Below are 18,953 nucleotides of genomic sequence, written 5' to 3'. Positions count from 1 at the left end.
CTAAAAGTTTAAATTTTGGGGCTGGAGTGGTCACTCAGTGGTTAAGAACAGTTGTGGCCCTTCCAGTTCAGTTCTCAGCACCCACATCTGACAGTCTACAACTGTCTGTATCACACAGCATATATTTACACAGACATATACACAGAAATAAAATCTGTGAAAAAAGTTTTAATTTAGTATTATACAATAATCTACTGTATTTAAATTTCCTCAGTTTTCCATGTATTCCTCAGGGATGAGTTTTACACCATCTGTGATTACATATTACATATTTAGTTTTTACATTTTTTTAGAACAGTATTGCATAAATATTGTTTAGTTATTTTGTACAATTTGGCCTCAGTGTGGGTTCTTCCAGTGTTTTCTTGTTGGATTGAGATTATGCCTTTTCATTAGAAATTCCACAAGCTAATGCTAAGACCTTGAGACATTGCAGCAGTTATTCATCATTCTTTAAAAGCTTAATGGTGGAAGCTAAGGCTCCTTTAGTTGGCTAAATCCTGCTATCCATTGATACAATTTATATTTCTTTATCCTCCCTTCCTTTCATCAGGGTCTTTTGTAGCCCAGGCTAGGCTTTAACTTGCTATGTAGCTTAGGATGACCTTTAATTTTTAAGTGTAATGCTGGCATTACAGCACACACTTTGAACACAGTTTATATAGTGCTAGGGAGGGACCACAGAGCTTTGTGCCTGCTAAGCAAGTACTCCACTGCCTGTCAGTCCTCCATTTATCTTTATTTGTAAATATCTAAGTCACACAATAATTCTTAGAAGTGCTCTTGACAGCTGGAATAAGGAGGGGATTTGTGTGAGGTAGGTAATCTCTTTCTTTCCCTGTCTGTCTTGACAGGGTCTCTTGTAGCCCAGGCTTACACAGACTAACAGTTATCTGCTTTGACACTAAGTGCTATGATTACAGGCATGCCCCACCCTACCTGGTGACACTTGAATTCTTCTTAATTTTTCAGTCTTTGTGTGAGTGTGTGTACATGTGTTCAAGTGCAGATGCGCAGCAGCATGGATGTAGGCCTTAGCAGACAGTACAGGGCTCACTGCCTGCCTTCCACCTTGTTTGAGACATGATCTTTTGTTTACCTAGCATATGCCAGGCTAGCTAGCCCTCCAGCTTCCAAGGATTCTTCTGTTTCTGCTTCCTGTTTCATCATATGATGTAGACGCATTTCTTAACAGTCTTATGAAATAAAAAACACGGAGCCAGAAATTGGGGTTAAAGCCTGAGAGAGATCAGAGGAATAGGAAGAGCCACCAGCCAGCCTCCTCTCACCAACTCTGCAGCTTCCAAAAGCGAGTTACTTCCTATCTACCCACGCCTGTATGCCTTGCTGTTCTGCTGTCTGATTTGCTCTCTGTCTAGCTACATCACTTCCTCTTCCTATCCAGTTCTGTCACTTTCTGTCTGTCTGTACAGACCTCCATGGTTAACTGATGTTGGAATTTAAGGCGGCTGTGCGGCCACACCCATAGACCCAGACAGATTCCTGCCTCCCAAGTGATAGGATTAAAGGCATGTGCTGACATTGCATGACTTGTGTTTACTTACAATGGCTGGCTTTTTCCTCTGATCTCCAGGAAAATTTTATTTATTAGAGCACAAATAAAATATCACAATAGAATGTTGGGATTATTAACATGGATTAATGCTTTCTATGCATACTGGGATATGAATGAAGGCAGGTCTTTATTTGTATATAGCAAATATTTTCCACTGAGCATTTCCCTAGCCTGGCATTTAATTTTTTTTTAAATTATGATTACATGATTTCCTCCTTCCGTTTCCTCCCTCCACCCATTTATTTACCCACTCTCCTTGCCTCTCCTTTAATTCATGGTCTCTTTTTCTTTACTTCTTAATGTGGGGCGTTATACTCGTGTGCACACAGGTGCCTAAATATACAAACACAGCCTGCTGAGTCTGCTTGTCGTTACTTCCTGTCTGTGATTTCAGGACTGCCCTTGGCCTGGGCTCCCTTCTAGAGAGAGGGTTTCCTCCCTCTCGACATTTTCTTCGTTGCTCGTAGTTCTTTGTCAGGGGAGGCCCTGAGGTTTCACTCTCCAGTGTTCACGTGTCTATTAGCGGTGTCCTTTCCAGGGCTTGTTTAGGCAGCCTATTGAGATACTGTTGGTAAAGCTTCCCTGCCCGCTCTGAGAGGTACAATCTCCCCAGATTTCCTGGTCCTCTGCCTCCTAAGATATTTCCACTCCCTTGTCTGATGTTCCCTGAGTCCTAGTTACCATGGTTATGTTTTAGATAGGTGAATTAGGGCTGGTCACAATAATAATAACTTGGTGTTGCATTTTGATTGATTGTGATTTTCTGTAATGGACTCCATCTGTTTCAGAAAGAAGTGTCTTTGATGAGGGATGAGAGCTACATCTACCTGTGGAATAAATATTTAGAATACAGTTAGGAATTATACCAGTTTAGCAAAGTGGTGATACTATTTTTATGACCCCAAACCTGGCTAGGTTTCTAGAACCAGGCATGATTGTCTTTCCTGTTGAAGGACAATGGTAGTTAGAGAGCTGTTGTTTACTAAAAAGATAGGAGTGCAACTATTACACCCTTGAGGATATTGTGCCTTGTTAGTTGTGGCTCATAGGTATCACCGCTGTGTAGAACTACTGGTTTGTTTCCTTCCCTTGGAAGGTTGTGTAGCAAGATATGGTACTAAGAAAGCTAGTCCTTAGGGAGGAAGCTTTCAGCTAACTCTTTTAAGCAGTTTTCATCCCTCATAGGTCTGTTTTTCTGGCACTCAATAATCCTTTGTCATTTATTTATCTGTGGTGTACTCCAGTTTCTATATGCCACCCACTTATGCTCTGTACACCAGACTTCAATACCTTTCATTAGACCAGTACTTTCTAGCTCCCTCTGTTTAGAATTAAAGCTTTTCTTACAGTCAAATTATGACCTGCCTGGCAAGATGAAATTGATCCTTTGAACCCAGACATTCCCTCTCAGTGGTAAAATACCTGCCCAATATCAAACCTCCTTAAGTTCTAATAAACTGTTGCTTCACATTTTTATATTTGAATATAGAAATGGTATACTTAAGTCACGAAGTGGGACATTTTGCAGTGCTGTTAAATGTGTCTTTTCATGTTTATAACTATGTCCAGAGCTCTCAATGAAATGTGGAAGTGTCAGAACATGCTTCGGAGCCATGTGCGTGAACTGTTGGATTTACACAAGCAGCCTACAGTAGGTTTATGATTTTTGTTTTCATTTACAGATTAAAAGTCAGTATGTATTTATGTTTTTTAGTACAGCATATGTAATGAAAATATCTCAAGGTATTTTAATTTCCAAATGTCAGTTAAGCGGTTTTCAGAGCTAAATTGCCTTTTTAGTTTGTTTCTTTTCTTATGTGTTTTTTGCTTGTTTCTTTTTTTCAGGTTTTTTTTTTTTTTTATTTTATTTTTTTAGCTTAAGCTGGTCTAGAAATCACTATGTTGCCCAGATTAGCCTCAAATTCCCAACAGCCTGCCTTTCCACCTTTGATAGCTGGGATTTTAGTCATATTTACTTTTCTTACTACGGTGACAGAATACCCAACAAGATCAAAAGTGACTTAACGAAGGGGGAGTTGTTTTAGCTTGCAGTTTTAGGGCACAGTCCACCTAACCAGGAATGTGTGGCAGGCAGGAAGAGTATAAACCAGCTGGTCATGGTGTTGAGGCTGATTGTTGGTTCCTGGGCTTAAGCAGTCCTCCTACCTTAGGAGATGAGATGACAAGTAGGTTGCTACCACACCTGCTCTTCAGTCTTGGAATGCTTTCCTGATAATGTCTCCTTTCCTTCTTTCTTCTCGTAACATTTGTTGCTTTTCTACTGTTCTTTCCTAATCTCTCTCTCTCTCTCTCTCTCTCTCTCTCTCTCTCTCTCTCTCTCTCTCTCTCTTTCTCTCTTTCTCTCTTTCTCTCTCTCTCTCTCTCTCTCTCTCACATGCCCACAGGCATGCTGAAGAGGGAGGTTAGCCATAAATTTATCATAGTCTAACTATGGAACGCTATACAGTGTTTTAATTTCTCTTACAGAAAATTGTTAATACAAATGACTGGTTGTTCTTTTGTTTTTGTTTTAATTTCAGTCAGAGGCTAACTGTTCTGCCATGTTTGGGAAACTGATGACCATAGCAAGTAAGTATGTGTATTTACCCAATGAGCATTTAATAAATATCAAACAGGGCTTTCTCATATTTTATTTATGTGCATGAATGTTTTGCTTGCATGTATATATGTGCATCATCTTGTGTGCCTGTTCAGTTCCTTGGAACTGGATTTAATCACAGATGCTTGTGAGCCAATATGAGGTGGGAGGAATCAAAACTGGGTCCTTCCCAAGAGCAACAAGTTCTCTTCCCATCTCTCCAGCCCACCTAAAACAGGTTATTAATTTGACCAATGGAACTATGAATAAATGGTAAAAGATGATCCTTAATTTTGTCTTTAAGAGCCATTTGTCTAGCTTTCTTTTAATTGTTCACCATTATTTATTTATTTTATAATATTTTGTTATTTTTAATTATATGTAAGTATGTATGTCTGTGAGTACATTCTGTACGGAGGTGGGAGATCTTGGATCCTCCTGGAGCTAGTGAGACAGGCAGTTTTGAACCACCTGATGTGACTACTGGGTCCTTAGCAGGAGCATTAGTGTTTTCCTTGCATGTATGTCTGTGTGAGAGTGTCGGATTCCCCTGAGACTGTAGTTACAGACAATTGTGAGCTGCCATGTGGGTGCTGGGAATTGCACCCAGGTCCTCTGGAAGAGCAACCAGTGCTTTTAACCGCTGAGCCCTCCCTCAGCTGCGTCCCACCCCAGTGAACACTCGTAAATACTAAATAATTTCTTCACCCCCTCACCAATGTTTTAAAGATACTTTTAATGTAGTTATCTTTCTTTTCTAATATTGATTCTCTTCATTTTATAGAGAATTTGCCTGACCCTGGGAAAGCACAAGATTTTGTAAAGAAATTTAATCAGGTTCTTGGAGATGATGAGAAACTGCGGTCTCAGTTAGAATTACTAATCAGCCCAACCTGTTCCTGCAAACAAGCTGACATTTGTGTGGTTAGTGAACTATGATTTTATAATAATTTCTTCTAATAACTTGGAGAAATCTGTATTTCATTACATATATATTTATGTGACTTTTAACTTTAAGGTGGATACTAAATTACTTAGTAATATATCCAAATGCAGCTAAATTCTCCTTTCCTAACACTCTCCAGCCATATTCCAAGAAAGGAAAAAAAGATCTGAGCCAGAAAGTCTGGTCCTAGGAAATGACTAAGATAAAATACTTTTTATTTAATGTGTGTTACTTCATTTAAGAAATGGAGCCGGGCGGTGGTGGCACACGCCTTTAATCCCAGCACTCGGGAGGCAGAGCCAGGCGGATCTCTGTGAGTTCGAGGCCAGCCTGGGCTACAAAGTGAGTTCCAGGAAAGGTGCAAAGCTACACAGAGAAACCCTGTCTCAAAAAACCAAAAAAAAAATAAAAAAAAATAAAAAAAAGAAATGGAAAAGAAGCCGGGCGGTGGTGGCGCACACCTTTAATCCCAGCACTTGGGAGGTAGAGCCAGGCGGATCTCTGTGAGTTTGAGGCCAGCCTGGACTACCAAGTGAGTTCCAGGAAAGGCGCAAAGCTACACAGAGAAACCCTGTCTCGAAAAAACCAAAAAAAAAAAAAAAAAGAAATGGAAAAGTATTTTTAAGTTGTTTTGTATGCATGCACTTCCTACTTTTGTCTCTGAACATGGACACAAAACCTGGCAATAATTGAGTTATAGTCATGTCGTCATCCAGGGTTTTATTTGTAGAGGAAATAAATTCCTATGTAGACTTCTGTCTTGCACTCCTTATTTTCTAGGAAACCAGTATCACAGAAACTCGGGGAAGAAAACTTTATTTGTTCGTGTCTTCAGTATTTTGCAGATGATATACATTATGCTAAGACTAGGCTTAAACATGAATAAAAGATTAGCATTTTGGTTACTTATTTTTACCTTTTTTCTGAATAGGATTAGAGTTGATAATTATTTAAATATGTAAAGAGGGATTAAAGATTATAATAGATGTTCTTAAAAATTTGTCTAGGAGCATTAAACAGTTTTTATTCACTGTGGGGAATCTAAAGAGATTCTTATGTAAGAGGGTGTGCTTCAAGGCCCGCCCACCTAGAGAAGAGAACTCTTCTTTGCCCAGGTTTATTCATGGCCAGGTGTCCTGATATTTTCACCTATGCACTTACCTGAATAATTTATTGCTTTAAATATTACATATATTCCTTTGGTAATTAGAATTTAGTAGTGTTGTATATTGCAGAGGATCTGCTGATACAATTGGAGTGATACAGTGATATGATTTAAATACCCATGAGAGCTTGTGGTTTACAGTTTTGCCTCTAAGGACAATGAAATGTTGAAAGAACATTTTTCAAGCTTCATAGCAGGTTATAGTGACTGATCCTCTGTCTCATAAATGCATGATAGTGTCATTCTTTGCAAGAGCAGTGCAAGAGCTCATGATTATGAGGTGGCTTTGTTACTAATGTACAAATCACCTGAGTTCAGATGGCCAGACCACATGTGAAACATGGTCCTGTCAACACTACAGAGGAAAAGACAGATCCTGAAGGGCTTACTGTCCTACTCACTGTCCCTACACATGCACATCACACACACACACACACACACACCCACCCACCCACACACACACACACACACACACACACACAGTACAAAACAAACAAAATGCCACATACACAAAATGGACCTGGAATCAAGGGAAACTTTTGATTTGAAAAAGAAAAAATAGGAATATAACTTGAGTTTAATAACAGGGAGTAGTATGAATCCCTTGATTATTAACACCAAAAATATTTAGTAGGTTTCAAAAATGGATATCTATGGGCTGACTTCATGGCTCAGCAGATAAAAGTTCTTACCCCTAAACCTGAGAACCTGAGTTCAATTCCTGAAACCCACATGTTGGCCAAGAAAACTGAGTTTCACGGTTGTCCTTTGAAATCAACATAGGTGTTCATTCATACACACACACCACGTATGCCTTCACAAGGGCACTCAAGCCCTAAGTACATGTAAATCTTAGACACCAGATGTCTGTAATTGAAATGTCCTGGAATGCTCTGAGCAGGCAATGCATGCAGTCAGTGTTTCCTGCTTTATGAATCAGGAAGATGGAGATCAAGACTGCATTTGTGAAAAATAGCTCAATACGTAGGCATGATCTGTTTGTCTGTAATCCCAGCCTTCAGGAGGTAAGGGCAAGAAAATCACCATGAGATCATGATCAGTGCAATCCAGAATGAGATCCTCTTTGTTTGTTCGTTTTCAGTAAATGAGTACGACAGAGCCAGTCAGATAGCTTGGTGGATAGAGGTACTTCCTGTGAAGCTCGATGATCAGACAGTAGAATCCCTCCAATTAGCCTCTGACTTCCACAAGCCCTCCATGACATGCGCGCGCGCGCGCGCACACACACACACACACACACACACACACACACACACACACACACACACACACACACACACACACAAGGAGGTAAAGGTAATTTTAAGAGCCTGCTAATGGTTCCTGCTTTTCTCACCTTCCTATTAGCAAGCACTGTGTAACTTGTATATATTATTTAAATCACCCCTGTTCTTATATGTAAAATAGAAACACAAGATCCTGTAAGCCGCAGGGGTCAGGGGTGAGCACTGTACTTTGTAACACTGTAGAAGGGGGGAGAGTTATTGGAGGCCCGCATTAGCTGTGTCTTGCACAACAAAAAATAAGCTTATGACCCTAGCACTTGGGAGGCCAAGACAGCATTGAGAATTGGAGGCTAGTCTCTTACTAAATTTATTTTTCCCTTGATCAAGTTTACACTGGTTTAATTTATTGCTAATTTTAGTAATTGTATTATATATGATCTCTTCTTACCCAACTTGTAGATTAAGTGACAGAAATAGGTCACTGCTTTGATAATGAACACAGCACCTTAAGGGTTGGAATAGTATTATATACGGAAGAGCAGCACTCACCCCAGGTAGGGGTAGAAACAGGTCAGAGAATGACTTATTCTAGAATAAGTGACTCCCGAGTTGAGTCTTAAAGGATCTGTAAGAAATAAATCATTGTTTCAACAATAGAATTACATTTCTAGTTTGGGGAAATGAAAACTTCTTTGTAAAAATAGAAGATAACTAGGTCCAGTGCTGTTCCTCAGTGGCAGGCTCCCATCTCAAGTCAGTTCTAAAACCTAGAGTGAAAGGGACGAGCTGCGCCCGAAAGGTTTCCTTGGTTCTCTACATGCAGGTTACAGAATGCATGCACCACATAAACACACACACCAGTGATAATCAATACATGAAAATTTAAATTTAAAAATAGGAGATGACATTATCTGTGACTTGTGGTTTGAAATCTTAGTTTGCACCTGGTTGATGTGTATTAACACAGTTAAATCACCTGGAAGGCCTAGAGAACATAAGACTCCTTTCTTTGTCAGAGATAGTTGATATAATACTGCCATCTTAAGTAGCGACAGTTACTTATATTCATGAATTCAGAATAGTGTAAAATAATTCTGTTTACACTTTGTTAAAATTCTGAAAGACTACATGTTTCTATTTATCTCTTTTATTGTGTTTTTCCAGAATTGAAAAATATTGCCGTTCACCCACTTTTGAATATGGCCACTCTTTGCCCTTTTTGTGTGGTTTGCTTTTTAGTCCAGGCTTCCCTGGCCTAGGCTGCACTGGACTTCCTGTGCTTGGTTCTTCTGGAGGGTCCGTAGTAGCCCACATTTATGTATTTGACATTGTATGTCTGCTACATAATCCTCTCTTTTCAGAATTTTTATTAATTTTTTTTGGGGGGTCAAGAGGACGAGTAAGTCAAAGGAGTCAGTTCTCTCCTTCCACCATGTGGATCCTGGGGATCAAACTCAGGTCGTCAGGCTTGGCTGCAAGAACCTTTATCCTCTGAGTCACCTTGCTGCACTTTCCTCTTAAAGAAAGAAAAGAAAGAGATAGAGACATACATTATATATATATATATATATATATATATATATATATATATGAGAGAGAAGAAAAGAGAGAAAGAAAGCCGGGCGTTGGTGGCGCACGCCTTTAATCCCAGCACTCGGGAGGCAGAGCCAGGCGGATCTCTGTGAGTTCGAGGCCAGCCTGGGCTACCAAGTGAGCTCCAGGAAAGGCGCAAAGCTACACATAGAAACCCTGTCTCGAAAAACCAAAAAAAAAAAAAAAGAGAGAGAGAGAGAGAAAGAAAAAGAAATTAGGGCTGGATTGATAGCATTTATGAGCTCCTACTGCTCTTGCAGAGGTTTAAAGTTCAGTTTCTAGAACTCATATAGAGCAGCCACAACTTCCTATAACTCTAGTTCTTGATACTGTCCTCTGACCTCTGCGGGTACTCCACTCAGGTGCACAAACCCACACTCACATACATACATATACACGTGATATTAAGCATGTAGCATTAAAAGAAGTTAACTGAACGAAAACCCAATATTCTATTAAATTATGAAATAATAAAACCATTTATGCATAACTGTAAATGTGAATTTTTTTCAATAGAGCATTTATGTTATTGCAGTAAATAGGAATTTTGTAGTGGGAGAATAAGCCAAAATCAAAAATCCTTCAAAACTAATTCATCTTTTCTTGTTTTTCACTGTCTAGTGATTGCTCAGTATGTACATTTTAGTCAGGACGTAAAACAATTTTTTTTAAATTTTAATTATTTTACAATATAATTTAGTTCTACATATCAGCCACAGATTCCCTTGTTCTCCCCCCTCCCACCCCCTCCCCAAAGAAATTGTTTTCATTTCTTCATGCTTTGGAATTTTTCAGTGCTGTCTACCTATAGTCATTCTTATTGTGAAAAACTATAAAGTGATTAAACTTTCAGTAAAACTTTTTTTCTTCTATAGAGGGAAATAGCCCGGAAACTTGCAAATCCTAAGCAGCCAACCAACCCTTTTCTAGAAATGGTCAAGTTTCTGTTGGAAAGAATTGCTCCTGTGCACATTGATTCAGAAGCCATAAGGTAAGCCAGAAAACGTATGCAAAAGAAAGAGATGCTCATCCAGAGTGCTTGGTTGTGGGCTTGAGTGTTGGACCCACAGAGATCGGTCCCTTTAATGATAGAAGTGTACCCACCATTCAAGTACAAAGAAGGATGGCCATCTTAGCATTATTTATTGCCTTTTACTTTTTATGAGTTCTTGCGCTTAGATCTATTCTGTATGTGCTAATTTTAAAAATCCTAGAATACACACACACAACAAAAAGAAAATTTTATTTGTATATGATTACTTACTAAAAGCCAAGCTTTCTCAAGAATTTCGGTGGTCACGTTATACTCTGTTATGTCTTGTTTTATCACTGTGGAATTGATGGATGAGAATATAATGGCATTTTGAAAATGAGGATGTTTGTTTTTTTTTAAAACCTCACATTTTATTTCTAATGATTTACTATTCTGAATTTCTATGAATGATTCTGTCTTGTAGTGATCATTGTTTTCCACGTTTACATACTTAGTAGCACTCATTGGTTCTTAATCCAAATATCTCCGGAAATATCTGGAGACCTCGTCATGGTACTCAAGAAAGTACTGGTTACTCCATCTCTGTGAGTCACTGCTAGGGTTGTATTAAAAGCCATGTTATGCTCTTTCTCAAGGGTTATCATAACAATAGCACTGGCTGGCAGGGTGTTCAATAGAATTTATTTTGACATGGTTCTGGAAACAGTCTCAAGATCAAGATGTCAGCTACTTTTACTTTTTCCTTTCTGGGAGCCATCCTTGCAGTGGGCTAGGTCCCAGCAGAGGATGTAAGGAGGTGAGCCAGGCCATGGTGGTCAGGAGAATCTTGCAGCCTGACTGACTAGCAGCCAGAGTGCTTCTTTATTCATACAGAAATTAGTAAGCAGGTATAGATTTGTGATGTTCCAAAATAGATAAAATCATTTTAGTTTTTGGACATGTATTTAACTTCCTTGTGCTCATCTTGTAGTCTTCATTAATAAACTATGACAGTACAGAGTAATTATTTCCAATTATTATTTCCCAAGTTTTGGCATCAATAGTAAACAGTTAATTTTACTCATTAATCCTATAACCCAATTTTTAAGGATCTAGAGGCATGTGACAGCCTGTTCTCAGGCCTCTAGCTTTTGTGGCTACTAGGACATTAGACCAAAACAAAAATCTTCAGGTCAGCATGGTGGTGGTGCACACCTTTAATCCCAGCACTCAGGAGACAGAGGCAGGTGGATCTCTGTGAGTTTGAAGCCAGCCTGCTCTACAGAGGGAGTTCCAAGATAGCCAAGATTACACAGAGAAACCCTGTCTCAAATATATTTTAAAACCCTGGCCAGGCGGTAGTGACGCATGCCTTTAATGGCAGCACTCGGGAGGCAGAGCCAGGCGAATCTTTGTGAGTTCCAGTCCAGCCTGGTCTACAAAGTGAGATCCAGGACAGGCTCCAAAACTACACAGAGAGACCCTGTCTTGAAAAAACAAACAAAACAAAACAAAAAACCCTGTCAGAATACCCAAGAAAAATCCTCAGGTCAAAGCTGCTGCAGTTATTATTCAAATTCTTGCACAATACAGTGTTTATATAGAATTTTTCTATATGTATTTTTCTATTAATTTAATTTTCTATTAATATAATTTTTCTATTAATCCTGGCATTCTGTTGTTCTTTGTCCATAAGACATCACAGTGACTTCACATGAGCTAAGAAAGTGAGATCCTAACACCACATACTTCTATCATCTTTCCATTTCATTCTTTGCTGATCAATATAAGTCTCTGTAGTGCTGGGGTAACTTCAGCTAATCTAACTGGTTTTTTCGAGACAGGGTTTCTCTGTGTAGTTTTGGTGCCTGTCCTGGATCTCACTCTGTAGACCAGGCTGGCTTCGAGCTCACAGAGATCCACCTGGCTCTACCTCCCAAGCGCTGGGATTAAAGGCGTACGCCACCATTGCCCGGCTGCAGCTAATCTTAACTTTGTTGCTGTGTATGCCATGTAATTGCCTCAGTATATAGTGGGAAGAAACTTGTAATCTAGACTGTGGCCAACTCCTTTAGCTCACTAAATCTTGTTGACCTTTTTAAGTTTACTTTGTTTTGACTATTTTGTTCCTGCATAAGTACAGGGACAGATGTTTCCAGAATGTCTCACAGCCTCTAAAAGAGACCTCTGGCTTCTTTGTGTGTGTGTCACAACCTCCAGGGTGTGAAGAAGACCTTCAAGTAGATATGGGTGTCTCCCTAAAAGCAGGAGGGGTAGTATGTTCAGGACTTCCTGGGGGAAGCTTACAAGCAATACTCTTACAAGCAATACTCCTAGGAGAAGGCATAAATGATTCATATGATAATTTCCATCTATCCAATACCCCCAAATTGTACAAATATTAAGTCTCCCAAGTGTGCAACAGGTGGAGATGAAAACCAAAGGTGGTACGGCGGCCATCATGTAGCTCATCACTACTGGCTTTATGACTTTTGTGTTCCATCCCATTGTTTAGGTATGGCTGTGCCGTTTTCTAAAGTTGTCCTTCTTTTCTTCAAGACAGCTACCAGCTTCTCGCTGTTTTCAAATGGTCTTTTCTCTGTGTACCCTGGAGAAATCAGTGTTCTACTCTCCTTATCTTTTAAAGATAGCAGTCAGCCTAGGTTAGCCTCATCATATGACTTCACTTACATAACTAGTCTTTAATGCCACATCTCCAGTCTAGTCACACTATGGGACTGGTGGCTAAAATCTATGAGTTTATAAATGTGTTCAGCCCAGAACATAATTTTTACTATTATTAAATTAATAATAGTTAATCTGATCTATTTCTTCTTTATAAATTAAAAGAAACAAAAGTTTAGATCACAAAACTTTTGTCCATAATTATTTTTAAAAATGCAGATATATTATTTGTCAGTAAGTATCCTTTGATCTGTACCATTTACTTCCCACCTACCCTGCCTTGTGTACAGCTCTGAGTGTGTGTGTGTACGTATGCACGTACCATGTCCTTAGTAATCAATTCTCCCCAGCTCTGTAGCATCATGTTTTAATGGGTTAGATTAAAGATACAATGTAGTACAAATAGGATCTCTTGACTGTGCATGTTGACTTTGAAAGGGGATGTGCAGTGGCATCAGGAAGTTTCACAGGGGTTTGTTATGTCAGCAGATTACTATTGTTTGAGTCCCAGTATTCAGTCTTCTGAAAACTCATTTCAGTAGCATCAGTTGTTTGTTCTCAGAAGAACATCTTAGTTAAGATTGTTAGCAGAGTAATTTTGTAAGAATGCCAGTGTTATTAATTTTTATGAGAAAAAGTGCCTCATAGCTGGGAATTGTGGCCTTTAATCTCAACACTTAAAAAGCAGAGGCAAATAGACCTCTATTAGTTTGTGACCAAACAGATCTATATAATTAGATCTGGGCAACCAGGAATACATGTAGAGAACCTATCTCCAAAAAGAAAAGGCCATATTCCTTATATTTAGCCAGATGTTCACAGAATACTGTATTATAAATAATAGGCTCATTATTTTGACTTAATAGGTTTGCTTTTTAAAAAAAAGTAGCCGGGCGGTGGTGGCCCACGCCTTTAATCCCAGCACTCGGGAGGCAGAGCCAGGCGGATCTCTGTGAGTTCGAGGCCAGCCTGGGCTACCAAGTGAGTTCCAGGAAAGGTGCAAAGCTACACAGAGAAACCAAAAAAAAAAAATAAATAAATAAAAATAAAAATAAAAAAAAAATAAAAAAAAGTAAAAGCTATGTTTAAAGTACATTGTGGGGCTGGGGAGATGGCTCAGAGGTTAAGAGCGCTGACTTCCTTTCCAGAGGTCCTGAGTTCAATTCCCAGCAACCACAGGGTGGTTCATAACCATCTGTAATGAGATCTGGTGCCCTCTTCTGGCCTGCGGTCATATATGCCGTATACATAACAAATAAATAAAACTTAAAAAAAAAAAAAAGCACATTGTGTATCTAGTGAAGAATAAGTTACATAACCCAAATTGTGTGAGTGGGTTTGTTGTTGTAGAAGACTCCAAAAGTAAGCTGTCCATGTGATGAGAGGTAAAAAGAAGTAGAAATTAGAGGGATTAGCCAAGGAAGGACTACCGGGAATATAATCCAGGTCACTGGCCTTGAGTCTGTGGATTGCTTAGGTGCTCTGAGCTTCAGTTTCTAGATCTATAAAATTATAGCAATGCTAATTACTACTTAAGTTATGCAGAGGTTTTTATGGATGTAAATATCATTCATAGTAATAATACCTAAATCAGTTTAATACACTTAACATGTCTCATGTAATATATGGTGGCTAATATTGATAGTTGTTTTAGGGGGAAAATAGCAAAGAAAAAAAGGGAAAGAAATTAAATATTTAGGTAGGCCAGCACTTAACTGAGTAGTAGGTCGTGGGGATGGAGGGAAGAAGAGGAGAGAGAAAGAATTGCATATAGCTGTCCTGGAACTCAATCTGTAGACAAGACTGGCCTCAAATTTAAGAGATCTGCCTCCCAAGTGCTGGGATTATCTAGGTATATGACATGAACACCCAGCTGTTTTGGGCTCTTGAGGCAGGATCTTAATATATGTCCATGACTGGCCTAGAACTTGGAACTTGCTATATAGACCAGGCTGGTCTTGAATTTGTTAGTCTCCTGCCTCTGCCTCCTGCATATTGCAATAATAGGCTCAGGCCACCCACTGAGAATCATTTATAATGTAGTGTTGTAAAAAAAAAAACAACAAAAAAAAGTATTGATTCAGATATAGTTACACTCCTTTAATCCCAGCACTAGGGAGCAGAGGCAGGTAGATAGATCTCTGTGATTTGGGGTCTAGCCTAGTCTTCATGATGAATTCCAGGCTATCCAGGGTTATATAAACCCTGTCAGAGAATGCAAATAAAAAGGAAGAAAAAGAAAAGATTGAGAGTAGCAGAAAATTATCCATAATGAAATTACTTAAAAATGTTAACTATAAGCAGGATGGTGATGGCGCATGCCTTTAATCCCAGCACTCGGGAGGCAGAGGCAGACGGATCTCTTTTAGTTTGAGGCCAGCCTGGTCTACAAAGCGAATTCCAGGAAAGGAGCAAAACTACACAGAGAAACCCTGTCTTGGAAAGAAAAAAAAGTTAACTACAATAGTCATTGTAATAATGATTGAAACCCAGGAATGAAAGTAAATTAAAGTGGGAACAGGTGAAGAGAAAGAACTGAATCATGATGAAATAATGATGTCCTCAAATTTTGAAAACTATTATTGTAGGAGGATTAGTTAAAAGTAGAAAATTAGGAATGATTTTTATGTCAGCCATAAAGGTTAGGTTAATTTGTTGACTGAGCATGTAAAAGTGCTTGCCACCAATCCTACTAATTGAAATTGGATCTCCAGAATCCATATGGTAGAAGAGAACTGACTCTTTACTCATATGTGCCATGTTGTGTGTGTGCATACACACAGACACATGATAAATAAATATGTGTAAAGTGCAAGGGTGCTGGAAAGATGCTTCTGTTCTGCGATTAAAAACACATACTGTTATTTTTTTATATTTTCTTTTTTCTTTTTTTTTTTTTATGAGATAGGATCTCTACATGGCACTGGCTGGCCTCAACTTTACCGAGATTCACCTTCATTTGTCACCTGGTTACTGGGAATTAAAGATGAGCACTACCACTAGAAGCTTTGAGCATATACTGTTCTTGCAGGAAACCCATGTTCAGCTTCTTGCACCCATTACAGGCAGCTGATAACCACCTATAACGACTTGTGGGACATCAAAGTCCATCTTCTGGCCTCTGTAGGCACTACACACACACACACACACACACACACACACACACACACACACACACACACACACACACACACACAAAGAGAAATAACTCAGTCTTTAATGAGAGAGGAGAGACTAAAGGGTGGAGGGCTCACAGGAGTCAAATCGGTCCTAAAACTTCTTCAATAGCTTAAGCAAGGGAAAATACCATGGCCAGTGCAGTTTCTCTGGGATTCCAAAGGTGAATCTAGGGCTCTGTTGATTCACAAAGACTCAGGTCTTGCTCTCCAGCAGCAGCTGCATCCCATGCTACACAGAATGGTAGGAGCCGAGCAGAGGAGGCGGCAGAAGTGTGGCCCGCTCAGCGGCACTGATGTTTGAGGAAATCAAAGGGACAAGTACTTCCCACAGGTGCACACTGCTTTAGGAGGTAGCTGGGATGTGAGACCAGTGCAGGCACCTTCAGGAAAAGGAGGAAAGGAGTGTGTGGCAAGTGAGTCCGTTTGGAGGAGAAACTTCTAATGTTTCCAATTGAAGACTTTTGAATATTTAAAGATTTTATATTTTATTTTAATTGTGTACCTGTGTTGGGTTTGTGCGGGTGAGTAGTGCCCTTAGTAGCCAGAAAAGGGTTCAGGTCCCTTGAACTAAAATTACAGCTGGTCTGGAGACCCCTGACCTAAGTTCTGGGAACTGAACCTTGGTCTTCTACAGGAGAAGAAGTGTGTGATCTTTCTCACTGAGCCATCTCTCCACACCCTCAGTTTTACTTTTTGTGTAGCCCCTGCTGGCTCTCTGAACTTGCATTTCTATTCCCAGTGCTAATATTTGCAGTTGTCTACCACGCAGTTCAGGTTCATACATGGTATTAAAAAATCCTTTATTCCTAGAGCCAGAAATGGGAACATAAGCCTGTAATTCCAGCTCTTTTCATGTAGAGCTGAGACTATCTTCTGCTACACATCGAATTTAAGGCCACCCTGGGCTATGTGAGACCCTGTCTCAGCAACAACAACAATTCTTTGATTTCCGTGAGTGGTGTACATTCATTCATCCCAGCTACTCAGAGTGAGATGGGAGGATCACTAAGACCGAGTTAGAGGCAGGTCTGGGCAATATGCAAAGACCCTATCTGCTAAAAACAACTCATAATAATTTTATTGAAGCAGTTATGGCATCAAAGGAAAATAACTTTTCTCACTCTGTCCCTCGCCTGTCTCTACCTGTTTTTGAGACGGCATCTTGCTGTGTAATCTGAGCTGACTTGGTGTTCGTGGTATAGCCCATGCTGGCCATGGGCTGTCGCAGGCCTCCCCCTTGAGCTTCCCTCACACAGGAATTGCAGGCTAGCACCACCACATCAGTTTTGTGTGGCATAGAGGATGAAACCCAGAGCTTGACAAGGTGGGCAGTCTTTCTACCAAGAACTGCATTCCTGGTCTCATATTTGTTTTTATTTTAAATGGTACCAGTTTAGTCAGTTACTAGACACCTGTAATCCTAGTCTTGTGCAGTCCTACCACTCAAGAGACTTGAGTCCAGAAGGACCAAGAGAAGTCAGCCTGGGATACATGTGGGGTCTTGTTTCAAAAACAAAAGGTTGGTCCTCTTAGATAGTGTGATTTTAGTGACCAGGTAATACTCTGTTTTGTGGTAATAAATATATTGAAAAGATAACTAGTTTCTTACAGTTACATGGTATCTAATTGTATCTGTTTATGAATACAGCATGTTTCTGATTAATTGCATCTTTGTTAATAATTTCTTAAAAAGGAATTACTGATTCCATAGATCAATTTGATTGTGCAGTTAATACCACCTTCCCTGAATATGTTCACTGCTGGATCTTTAAATTACGTTTATTCATCTATAAATTACATGCACATGTAGCACATTTTTGGAGGTCTGTGAACAACTTTCCACAATCCTTGCCTTCCATTGTGTGGGTTCCAGGAATCTAACTCAGCATCAAGCTTGACAGTGAGCCCTTTGACCCACTAAGCCCTCTTCCCTGATGTCTGAATTTTGTCTGGAGTGGCCATTTGCCCAATTGTCAAGCTTTTTTTTTTTTTTAAACTGTTTTTAAGTTATTTACAGTCTTTATATGTAGAAACGAATATTGAAATAGCTAATATTGGGTTGGGGATTTAGCTCTGGTAGATCGCTTGCCTAGCAAGCGCAAGGCCCTGGGGTCGATCCTCAGCTCCAAAAAAAAACCAAAAACAAAATCAAAAAACAAATAGCTAATATTAATAGTTCAGTATATCATTTTGCTGGCTTATTTTTTTAGTCAAATTGTTGTTGTTACATTAAGTTCTGGGGAGGGTATCATAAAAGTAAGCTCACCTATCGAGTGAGTGGTCAGCACTTATCCTCGGGCCACAGAAACTTCTTTGGCCATTGTCTGTTTAGATTCTCTGTGCTTACCATATTCCAGTTGAGATCCAGTTACTAGTGTAAGCAGGCTTACTAACTTACATTTCCTTCCTTTAATAGTGCACTAGTAAAATTGATGAATAAATCAATAGAAGGGACAGCAGATGATGAAGAGGAGGGTGTAAGTCCAGATTCAGCCATTCGCTCAGGACTTGAACTTCTTAAGGTATTTTTAAAACAATATTGTCTCCATTTATTTCTAAAAATTCATAATGGCATTTCCTTTAGGGTGTGCAAGAGCAGGCTTATTTACTTTAGATTATTCAAAAGATTAAAATTTTCTGGTAGAGATTCCATTTTTTTTTGGATTTAAAAAAACAAACAAACAAACAGAGTCTTGTTCTATAACCCAGACTGGCATGGAACTCTTCTCTATCCTTCTGCTTCTCAGCCTGCCGTGTACTATGATTACAGATGTCTGCTACCATGCTTGGCTAGAAGTCAGACCTTATAAAAATAATTTTTGCATCATCATATAATTATTTTACAGTGTACAGTAGCATCTTTTAAAAAAGATCTATTTCTGGGGGCTGGAGGATGGCTCAGTGGTTAAGATGGGAAAGCATTTGGCCAGTCGTCCAAGGGACCCAGGTTCAATTCCCACCACCTACATGGCTGTTCACAACTGTCTATA

General features: G+C 39.4%; 1 protein-coding gene across 2 annotated transcripts in view; it reads left to right on the top strand.

The window, feature by feature from the left end:
• Window positions 1–18,953, top strand: part of Pds5a (PDS5 cohesin associated factor A) — a 122,200-nt gene that overhangs the window by 63,117 nt on the left and 40,130 nt on the right. For both annotated transcript variants that reach the window (XM_076546345.1, XM_076546346.1), the window contains exons 14-18: window positions 3,146–3,227; window positions 4,117–4,165; window positions 4,960–5,099; window positions 10,002–10,117; window positions 18,380–18,485. In XM_076546345.1, the coding sequence (XP_076402460.1) occupies window positions 3,146–3,227; window positions 4,117–4,165; window positions 4,960–5,099; window positions 10,002–10,117; window positions 18,380–18,485 (493 nt within the window). The remainder of the gene's footprint in view (window positions 1–3,145; window positions 3,228–4,116; window positions 4,166–4,959; window positions 5,100–10,001; window positions 10,118–18,379; window positions 18,486–18,953) is intronic.

The sequence above is a fragment of the Peromyscus maniculatus genome, chromosome 10 (genome assembly GCF_049852395.1).
Source record: "Peromyscus maniculatus bairdii isolate BWxNUB_F1_BW_parent chromosome 10, HU_Pman_BW_mat_3.1, whole genome shotgun sequence".
Lineage (NCBI taxonomy): Eukaryota > Metazoa > Chordata > Mammalia > Rodentia > Cricetidae > Peromyscus > Peromyscus maniculatus.
The sequence above is the reverse complement of the archived record's forward strand: the minus strand, read 5'-3'. Positions and strand labels throughout refer to the sequence as shown.